Source organism: Mesitornis unicolor, unplaced genomic scaffold (assembly GCF_000695765.1).
Source record: "Mesitornis unicolor isolate BGI_N332 unplaced genomic scaffold, ASM69576v1 scaffold29516, whole genome shotgun sequence".
NCBI classification, from domain to species: Eukaryota; Metazoa; Chordata; class Aves; order Mesitornithiformes; family Mesitornithidae; genus Mesitornis; species Mesitornis unicolor.
The window spans coordinates 6426-17029 of NW_010189378.1; the positions used below are offsets into that span (position 1 = coordinate 6426).

At 39.7% G+C, this 10604-nt stretch overlaps 1 protein-coding gene across 2 annotated transcripts; it reads right to left on the minus strand.

Annotated features, from left to right (window-relative positions):
- Window positions 1-274: 274 nt before the first annotated feature.
- Window positions 275-10404, minus strand: PTER (phosphotriesterase related). Of its 2 annotated transcripts, XM_010186045.1 has the most exons (4): window positions 9928-10404; window positions 7484-7749; window positions 3858-3998; window positions 275-485 (listed from the first exon to the last, which is right to left on the minus strand). In XM_010186045.1, the coding sequence occupies exons 1-4, from the start codon at window positions 10357-10359 to the stop codon at window positions 275-277; spliced, it is 1050 nt and encodes a 349-aa protein (XP_010184347.1). In that variant the 5' UTR covers window positions 10360-10404. The 2 variants fall into 2 exon arrangements, with proteins under 2 accessions (XP_010184347.1, XP_010184348.1); XM_010186046.1 differs by lacking the exon at window positions 3858-3998 and having other exon boundaries at window positions 9928-10360.
- Window positions 10405-10604: the final 200 nt, after the last annotated feature.

Genomic DNA, 10604 nt, shown 5'->3' on the forward strand with positions numbered 1-10604 from the left:
ACAATTATTTTAAAATTTCAGTTGAAAAGATTTTGCAGGTAGGCTCATATCCAGTAAATCATTCATGAACAGACTTAAAAGGGACACAGTGCAGGGAAAATGCATTTTTTTGGTTGTTTTAATTACAAATAAAAGCCATAATCAGTTTGTTTGCATTTAATTAATAACTTCCAGTTTCTCTGAACAGAACTGAGTCTTAAAATGACTGCTCTCCTGAAACAAATCTGAGTTTTATCAAGCTTCCCTAGAAAATAGGAGTATTTATTCATTATTCCTACTTAAAAGTCAACCACCGCTTTGGATTTGCTAGGAGTATTTTATCAATTTGATCTTGGGATATGCCTCTTATTAGCATTTTAGGAACTATATTTTTAAGGATATGTGAATATCCATGGCCTCCATATTTCATCAACCTATTCTTCGTGTGCACATCATGAGCAATCAGAATTCTGTCTTCATAGCCTTCATCAACCAGCATACGAATCCTGCAGAAGTAAAAGCATGCCTGTCAGCGAACGGTTCTTGCTCTGCAACAGCACAGGACCAAACAGTATTTACATTTTTTATATTACTGTTCCTGCTGCTAGACTGCATTATTAAATCAATAATAAAGAAAAGAATTATTTTTAGGTACTCGGAAGACATATTCCTTATATTTAATTGAAATTAAACCACCTATTTTATTGAATCAAAAAAACCCACCTCTGAAAAAAATACCAACACACATCTCAAAGTGGAGGTGGAAAACTCTTTCCAGCTGGCACATGACTTTGCATTTCCAGTCCCATTAAGTCCAAGGAGGCGCCAAGCATGGATACAGGTTTTACATACCTGAGTAAGTAACAACTTCCTACATAAACTCCTCAGCACTATCAATTCATGGGGTCAACTCCTGCTGCTGCCACAAAGCCAGTTCCATAACATCTGTCAAGGACCAGACTCTGTGACAGGTCCTTTCAGAAGCCTATGTCATTTACACCAACACTTTCCCATCTTTAGTTAACTCCCATTTAGCAACCCAGGTTAATAAAAAAATCTAAGTTGCCAGCATCATGTTTCATATAGACAGTTATCACCCAAGCATGTTCTGAAGACGTTCATAAAAGGAGATGAGTCAGACAGGCTGTGCACAGTGCTCTCATGTGCCAGGAGACACGAGGAGTCGGTATGGCAGCCCAGCGAAACAGACCTGGCACAATGACAGAAGTCAGCAAAGCAGGAATCCTGGTCACTCCTTGTAACCAGTCTGCTACAACTGCTCCTTCTGTTCCACTTCTCACTCTGGGAGCCTTAATCCCTGGCTCAGCTCATTTTTCTAGAATTTATTTGGTGGGTGTCTAAACTTCTGTGTTGCATGACTGTGAAGTATCCCAGGAAGTTAAAGTTTAGTTTGGCAGTAGATTGCAGCATTGAAGTGGCAGAGAGGGATAGACCCACCCTGGGAAGCGCTTGTTCCTCACGAAGGCACCCAATTCCATCATTTGCCAGCACTGTGAAATCGTAATTTTTACTTTCTTGATTCTGCTTTGATCAGCAAGAAAGCAAATATTATTTTTATAAGTAACCACACTATATCTGAAAGCCCTTGCTGTCAGTTTTTATTACAATTAGTTATGAGGAGATACATGTAGCAGGATCAAATCGATATGGTCAGCAGAAAAAAAAAAAGGCAAGTAAGATAGAATTTGGTAAAAAAAAAAAGGCATTTTTCATAAAAACATCATAAATAGTGCCATATAGTGCACAACACTATGTAAACCATAGGATTACAACATCACAAGTATCTTCTCCAGCCTGAAATACATAAAGACCACAAGTGAATAAGAGCAGTGACACTGGAGGGACTAAGTTCTTGACTGAACAAACATCATCTTAGAATAATCTCCTTTCATATTTGGTCTCATTTCATGGGTTGAGGAGGCAAATGGCTATTTATGTTCCCTATACATTGTGGTTTGCTCATTCCTGTAAATGTGGTCTGTGCTTGCTTCAAACTCAAAGAAAAACAGTTCCTGAAAAAAATCAGGTTTTTACTTGCATTGGCAGTACATCGCAGTGAAAATGTGTAAGTACACACAAGGCTAAACTGGGTTTGAGTAGGTACGCCATGACTACAGAAGCTTATTTATGTTTTGAATAGAGAAGACCTGAACATACTTTTTCCATTTAGTGTATTCATGAACACACTTAAAGGTCAATTTGATTTCCACCTCTGGTGCTGTTTGACCAAAAAAATCCCAAGGAGACTGTCACTGCCATCCTATGTCCAGTGTGGATGCATCAAAAACCCAACAAAATCCACTTAATGGCACTTGTAACTGAAACGCACATATACATACATACACACCATACAATGAGAAGGCAAACTTTTTGTAGTTTCTTCCTATAAACAGCCTGCTGCAAGAAATACTCAAATGCCAGAATGTTTAAGGAGAGACATGAGTGGCTGAGCAAGTATCATGGATGGAATGAAAACTCTGGCATGGTTGAACAAGCTGTTTTTGACTTTCCTCTACACATGTTCCTCACAGTGCTCCTGTACTCGCCGACCTCCTGCAGCACAGGAGAGGGGAGGATGCACAGGGGAGGGGAGCAACTTTATCCGTTCCAAATGTGAAAACTGTGGATTCATTGCAACAGTTTAAAATACTGAGAGACTGAGAGCCCTGTTATGAGACAGAAATTATTTCCAGTGTGAAAAGCAGCAGCAAACACTTGGCAATAAGAGGAATAGTAACCACGGCACCTTCTTAAGAAGAGAAGAGGCTGAAAACAGGAAAGATTAGTTCTGAGGCTAATCTGGCAACAAGGGGCAGGGATGCTGAGTCTGAAATGTAAGTGAAAGCTAGAAAGTTCCTTCCTTAATGATCAGGGATCATAAAAACATTCTCATCAATAAGAAAGAAAGAACCGTTTGTGACTCTGGAAGGAAAAAAGACAGAGGATGGATGACTCCTCACCCTCAGAAACCTGTCCCTTCACTGCACACGAGCACTGCGGACAGACAGCGCAGGAGGATCACACCTCCGGACAGAGCAGAAGGAGCGAGATGCCCATTCCCAGCTTACCCCACCTGTCCGACAGTTTCTGCAAGCAATGCATCTCCTTGGCAATGCCTCATATTAGCACAGCGTAACAGATTTGCTGTGCAGCTGAGCTCAGACTGCATGTGCTGAGGAGAAGCAGGGAAAAGGTATCCTGCCAGTGGGGCCAATATTTTCAGGTTGTGAGTGTGAGGAGCATGGGAGTTGTGAGGAGACGGGAATGTCATCTTTCAAAAGGGAAATAGGGCAAGAGGAGAGAGGGAGGAGTGATAAAGTGCTCCTGAGAACAAAAGGCTGCTTTTCAGGATGGAAGCATGGGATCAAATGTACCCAAAAAAACAAATGAGTTTTGCTGGGCTAGTGCATTGGTGAGGAGATGTAACAGGCTCAGATGATCTTTTGTAATAGCACTAAGTTTCCAATACTATGTTTCAAACAAAAGTGAAACGGTAACATAAATCCAGTATCTCCATCTTTTTGTTTTTCACAGTCCATATAAATGCAGCAAATGATAAAATTCAACCAGATCAGCATGGAATTAGGATAGAGAATGAAGTTAAAAAAGCTCTTGATTTTCTTCTCAAGTAACTTTCTACAACACTAGGATTCTTCATCTGTCTTTGCAGACAGAAGAAATTCTAAGTGCTGCTCTAAAGACATGATAGCAGCAGGGGAAAAAAAAGTTATTTTAGTATGAAAAAAGTAAATTTTGAACAGCAAACAGAATCATTCTGTGATACCCTTAAAACGAGTACCAGTAATATTCATTTGTCAGTGGCAACACTACAGTTTTAACTGTGTGGAAGGAGATACCTTGCAATTCTTTCATTGTCGTTGGGCATGTCAATGTCTGGATGGAACTGGTAATGAAGAAATTCTGTACCAAATAGGTCATACTCTAAATAGCATCCAAGTTTAGCAAATTCCAGAAGTTTCTTTGTATCAAATATAGTCCTGCAGAACACATAAAACACAAAGCCAGCTTTGTAACAGGAAGAAAAAAAAAATCTCGTGGTATGAAGTCAGGTATTTTGCAACTTCCTACTTGCATGGAACAAAACCAATAATTTACAATTTAATTCATCCTTCCGAAAAACAGGACTCCTGTCTGATACCTGCAACTTAAGCTGATAGACAGCATTGTCTTTCCTGCATTCATGTAGGACTTCATGCATTAAAAAAACCCAAAACAAACCAAAACAAAACCAAATCACTCCCATGAAATAATGAAAACATTTATGGTAATCCTTAATGGAAAGTTACTTACTTTTGATATCACTAACCCTCTCAACAGACAACCTAACAAGGAAGGACATTTAAGGAGGAGGTTAATTCATAGTGACATTATAAAAAAAGACAATGGATTACGTACACAAGACAGATTTACTTTCCCAAAAGAGTTACAGGAGACAGCTACATCCAGGGCTTGTTTCATCCATCACACACTGGTAATACACAACTTTGTCTTTAGTTTCTGTCCTGTACAGTGATGTTTCTAGATTGTCATTAGAGCAGCAATATATCACTGTTTGCACTGGGATCTGGCCAGAATGCCTGAAGGAAATGCTCTCACCAAAATGTATAATGGAACTGTGAGTGTCTGGGACATGGGCTTTGCAGCAGTTTTGAAAAGTGAAGGAACAAAGCCACTAAAACCCATCACTCATTTGGAAAAGAATGGCAACTGAAATAAGAGCTCTCTGGAATATTTTTTTTCCGTGAGACAATTTTACCAAGAGTATAAGCTATATAAGATATCAAAGGAAAACAAAAATGCTCAAATGATACACTAATTTTTTTTTATAACCACAATTTTTTTTCATCTAAGGGAAAAACAAGTTTCCACAAGAACAGCACAGTTAACCAAAAAAAGTAGTAGTTTATATTTTTCATTATTGCAGATATTGATGGCACAAAGTAATTTTACCCTCTACAATTACATCACAGTCTGTTGCTATGGAAATGACTGATGTCATAATTTCAGTATTATGACTTAACAACAGGACCAGGTAGGAGTGACAAATGGGTTGAGAGAGAAAACCCTTGTTCAAACAAGCCTACCATCAACAGGAGTCTAAGACTTGCCAACTGTAATTAATAAAAATTGTTATTTTTAAATAACTGTTACAGTTTACAGAGATTGAACATTTATCACCAAATGAGTTTTCAAAGTGCAGCACAAGAGAACGGGTTATTTTAGATCCAGTCCCGCTCAGTTCACAGGGAGATCGTAGCCAAGAGTATTCAATCCTGTGCAAGTGGCAAAAACCACCCAATGGTATATTTCAAAATCACAGCCAGAACAGTTACTTTTAAAAACTACTGTTAGTGTTGTGGTTTTGGATGCTTGGTTCCAATAGACAGCAGGAGAGCTTAATTTCATCAGCCATGGTGTCCCCTTGCAAGCCCCACAGATGTAGCAGCAGCAGCAGCAGCAGCAGCAGGCGCAGCAAAAAACAGCAGCAGCAGCAGCAGCAGCAGCAGCAGCAGCTCCCAGCCCAAATTGCTGATATCTGTGCTGGAATTAGGTGTTTTAGTAACACGTGTCCCTGAGCAGCCATGAACCCATGGAAAAGGAGATGGGACACAGGGCAGAATCCTGTAGTGCAGACCTCATCCCTAAATCACTGCAGGGACACTAGCCAAACCGTTATCAAGCAGGCATTCACAACATCTCCTAACAAAAGCCACTCAAGTAAGTGAATGTTGATCTCTACCAAGATACCTTTATAACCTTAATCCCTAATTAATAGCCAAAGCCAAGACTCAATAGGTTTTGCTTCCAAGCCTTTATCTATACCATGGTTTCACTATGGACGCTTGCTACTTTTTGTTGCAAGGTGCTAAACTGTAAAACATGGTAGCCAGCATTTTAGTTTTACCATTTGATTGCAAATCCACCTGAAAACTAACATTCTGTCTATGTCAAAAGTAGACATGAAATACAGAGCTATGTACAAATTTATCTCACATTTAAGGGACTAGGATACTCCCATATGGATTCTTCTCACTGAAGGAGACTTAAAATGTTAAATGCACATTGCAAAGCCAAACTTCACAGTAGTTTAAAGTCTATGTCACAGCAAGCGCCAGCCTGAAGGTGTGAAAGTAATGACAGGAGTATAAGGAAATGCCGTATTGTGCATCAGTGGCTGTTAGTGAAACTGCACCTCTGTTTTGACTGTTTTCCTACTTATATTGCTTATTTTACACCAATAAATCACTGAATTCAATGATTTACAACAGTGTATAATGACAAAAAAACCGTAACTGGCTGTTTATGTTGTATCAAAACGGCTACGTAAGTACTGGTACCTGCAGCTTGCTCAGTCCCTTTTCATAAAAAGATATAAGTAATCAACTTTTCTTTAAAAAGGAGAGAAAAGCATAGATATAGATACAGTGGAATGCAGGTAAATATATGAAGAAATCCCACATAACTTCTATATAATCAACTATAAAGAAAATTTCATGGCACTGAATTTTATGCTTCTAAAATCCCCAAGTAAAACACTGAGCTCTGTGTGAGTACAGAACAGCGGTAGCTTGATTTGCAAGCCCATAACCGTCAGAAATGTGGAGCACAGTGCTCTTGCCTGTATTACACTCACATTGAGGGCACACAATCCAATTGCTGAGAATCATATGACACACAATCTCATTATTCAGCAACTGGCCAAACTAATCAATGCTTGGATATTTTCCAGCTCACCATGAGCACACAAGGTCACACAAAACTGAGATGGTGATAGAGGCCACATTTCTGAACTGGAGAAAGAAAAGCACCCCAAAGCCTCTCCATGTCTGATGTGGGGCTCTTGGTTTCTGCTCTCAAGCAAGCTAAAAGGTAGCTCTCTGGTCAATGCTAATATATATCCAAAACGCAACTGTTTTCTTTTTAAGCAATATTTCTTTTGTCTGATAGCAGAGTTGAAAAGGTCTGACTTCTGCTTTGATCCAGCATCCAGCCAAATCAAGGACTTCTCCATTAGTATCTGAGACGCTTTGGTCAGGACATTAAAAGTGGCCCAGTTTTCAAAAACGCTGGAAGCCCAGCAGCTTCCCGCCCAATTTGGTGAAAGCTGCTCAGTGTCCAACGCTTTGTAAATGCAGTGGTTTGTGCAAGGATATGAATAAATGAAATCCCCATTTTTTAAAACTGTGGCTGCAGTTATTCCTGATCTTACTCCCAGGCCTTTAAAGAGAGTGTTTAAAATCCCCAAATCTCTTTATCAGTGTGAATCTAAAAGCTGATCTTGACTGAAGTGCTGGAAGCTCATCAAGCTCTATAGAAGCAGTTTCATACTTTATGTCAATAAACTTGAAGATAATTCTTCACCCTGTGGTTCCAGAGCACAACCAAAACCCAGCTGTTTGCGGAGTAGCTCTCCCAAACCTGTGGCAACGCTGCCAGACGGACAGCAGTACAGTCTGCTTACCTGTCCAGGTGAGACATAACTGTCTTGGAAGTATCAGCCCCAGCTTCCTGCAGAATGCGGAGAATCTGGAAAGGTGCATCACTGCTCCTGCCAGGATGGATGATGATGGGGCACCCGAGGTGAGACTGAGCTTGCGCTGTTGCCTGGAGCACTCTGTGTTCACTGGGAGTTAAAGGCCAGGAGCAACCTATTTCTCCCACCACACCACACCTGATGTCAGTCCCATCCGCTCCGCTGAGTATCTCATCAACAATAATGCCTGTAAGCTAAGGAAAAGGAAAATGAGATTTCCAGTTATTAATACTATCTGTGTTAAATAGCATCAAATTTGGCCTATAGAAACTGTGCTAGTTATACTCTCAAAGTCTTTCTGAAGTTATTTAAATGGGTGTCTGAAAATGCTGCAGTTTTATCTGGTTTCTGTCAACTAATGTTATGGTAGCTGTTCACTAAGACTAAAATAAACACAGAAGCAAATCAATTTAACAGTATCCACTCACACAATTGCCCAGGTTTGCTGGGAAAGCTGGTCTATATACAATTTGAACACTAATTTAAGCTGAGGCTGATTCTTCTTTTTTTTAAAAGAAGTCAGTTTATCACGAAATCTGTGCCCCACACTCCTGAACTGGCTCAAAATCAGGAGTTGGAGGAAACAATTCAACATAATTTGGTGGAAAACAAGAGCTCAAGAATAACAAAAACCTGTCATTCAGATAGCAAATGGAGAAACGCTGGCAAAGATCCTGAAGAGACAAGTTTAAGGCAAATCCTCCTGCTCGTGGGAATGAAAAAAACGTAAAATGACAGGAGCTCCACTGACTCAGAACTACAAGAACAAAGCTCAGCTCACAAACTTACAGGGTCAAAACTAGCTTGCTTTTAAAATATTCATAGGAAAAAAAAGACATCAGAATCTGCTAATAAATGCAGTTTGTTATAACAGCTTTAGTTTTTCTTTTCCAGAATAGGCTATAAATCTTAAAGAATATATTCAGAATTGAGAGCACAAAATGCTTCTGATGATGGCCTTCTAACTTTTTGGCTCCAAATGTTAAGGAAATCAGTTTTAAGGAAGAATAAATGGAACAAAGAAGGAAGGTTTAGCAAATCCAGGAAACCAAAAAACCCCAGACCAATTTTCAAATACATCTGTAACTTATCTCTACTCCACACCTTGTCTCCTCAAGAGCCTCATACAACATATTGGTAAATACTGTATCTACATATGAAAGCCAGTCCAAACTATTGCAATTTACAGCAAGTTTGTAAAGTGAAAAAAAAAAAAGTATTGCCCAATACTTTATCCCATGATCATACACCTTCTGCTTCATGGATAACCAGATTCAGAACTCACTCCTCCCTTGAAGGACATCTCTCAAAATATTCACACTGTCTTTGTCTAATCCCAAAATGTATCATCACGTCAAATTCACTGGCAAATGCAGAATCACCAGTTATCATAGATCAGTCACTGCACCACCTTTTCTAAGTGACTGTTTTCTGGACTGGATTAAGTATTGATTGCTTGCTGAGTATGGGACATCCGTGGGTCTCCAACAGTCCACCAAATACAGATGGGAGACCTTTGCCCCAAGAAATCTATTTGCATTGAATTTCAAACCATGCAAAAATATTTAGGAAAAGTAGTACTGCTCCATACAGCTTGGGCCAGCTTGGGTCCAGTGCAGTTGGGAGCACCACTCAAGGTCCAACCGTTGATTTTTAGAATGAATTTGACTCAACTGTAAACTGACAGATTTTGAAAAAAAAATTCTCAGCTCTGTTCATCCACATTCACAGCCTCCTGCCTTGGAGAGTTCCCTTCCCTCTTCTCCCCATCATCACCTTTTCTTAATAAAAGATGAATGAATATTTATTATTATGGGAATATCTGGGGACCTCAGTCATTATTAACACATTGTCTTAGGCACTGTACAATCTGATGTAGACTGCCCCAAAAAGTCTGAACAAATGGTAGAGAAGAGAGATGTAACACAGAGCAATGATTTACAACTGTTCTATAAATATTACAATTATTTATGCTTTTTACAAGAATTGTGGGTGATCTCACTGGGAAGCAATTAGCCAGAAAAAGAGACAAAAAGAGGCAGAAGGGATATACTCCTTACTTAAAAATTGTAAAAAGAACAAGATAATTGGTGTTGTACCAGATGCCCACACATGAAATACTTTCTTTTCCTTTTATTGTTGCATTGTAACAAATCCCTGAGAGAAAATGGAGTTTAAGAATTGGAAAAGCTGGCAGATAATCCCAGCACGCACAAGCAGGGCTGGTCCAGCTATAGCACAAAAGCAGTAAGGCCGTTCCCAAGTTTTTCACATTGAAAAACTGCTTCTAGATTTCATCTGTTTTGCTGGAACTTCTCTCCAGCTTTGACTCATCATGGGATAGAGACACTGAGGCAATGGTTAAGACTTACTTGCTCCACAGTCATGGCCTGTGTTTGCAAAGAATGAGTGGAACCCACATAAAACCCAGCCCCAGCAATAATATGGACACCAGTTTCTTCAGCAAGTTTCTTCAAAGTCTTCACATCCCGACCAATTCCTGTGGTTGTGTTTTCCACAATCGTCCCACCACCTGCTGCTTTAAAATGCAAGAGCTCCTCCTTCACAGCATCTGTTTCCTGATACAAAAGAAGGTTTTCTTTATGGCTGTAGGGATTTTGCTTAATCCAAAACAAGTTCTTCATCTCGATGGGCCCATCGGACAGAGGCTCTTGCCCTGAAGAAGGTGGGCAAAAGCAGCTGCTGTAGTTCATAGTCAAGTGTTCATGAGTCAATGTATAGCCAAGGCGGTCTGGCTCCACAGGGCCCAAGACAGTCTGCACTTTCCCTCTCAAGGAAGGCATTTTTCTTTAACAAAAGGGAAAAAAATAATCCAATTCTAAGGGAGTCTGGAAGGAAGAAGAAAGGAAACAAAAACATTTCAGAAAGAGCAAGCCTTTTTCACACTATTTCCAAATTCCTTTCTCTCTTATGCACATCCCTACACACTGTGCGTCCGCTGGAATGTTTTCATCACTGTTTCCAGTAGAGTGGCCAATATGAAAAACAAAGCATTTATTTCACTCAACTGTGCTTCTATCAGTAGTCT

Bases quoted from the DNA above. Each gene is read 5' to 3' on its own strand.
- PTER (XM_010186045.1), bottom strand. From the start codon at position 10,359: ATGCCTTCCTTGAGAGGGAAAGTGCAGACTGTCTTGGGCCCTGTGGAG. The intron at 7,750-9,927 runs GTAAGTCTTAAC...CCTTTTCCTTAG, and splicing joins AGGCCATGACTGTGGAGCAA to CTTACAGGCATTATTGTTGA. The intron at 486-3,857 runs GTATCTCCTTCC...TTACTTCTGCAG, and splicing joins GACAATGAAAGAATTGCAAG to GATTCGTATGCTGGTTGATG.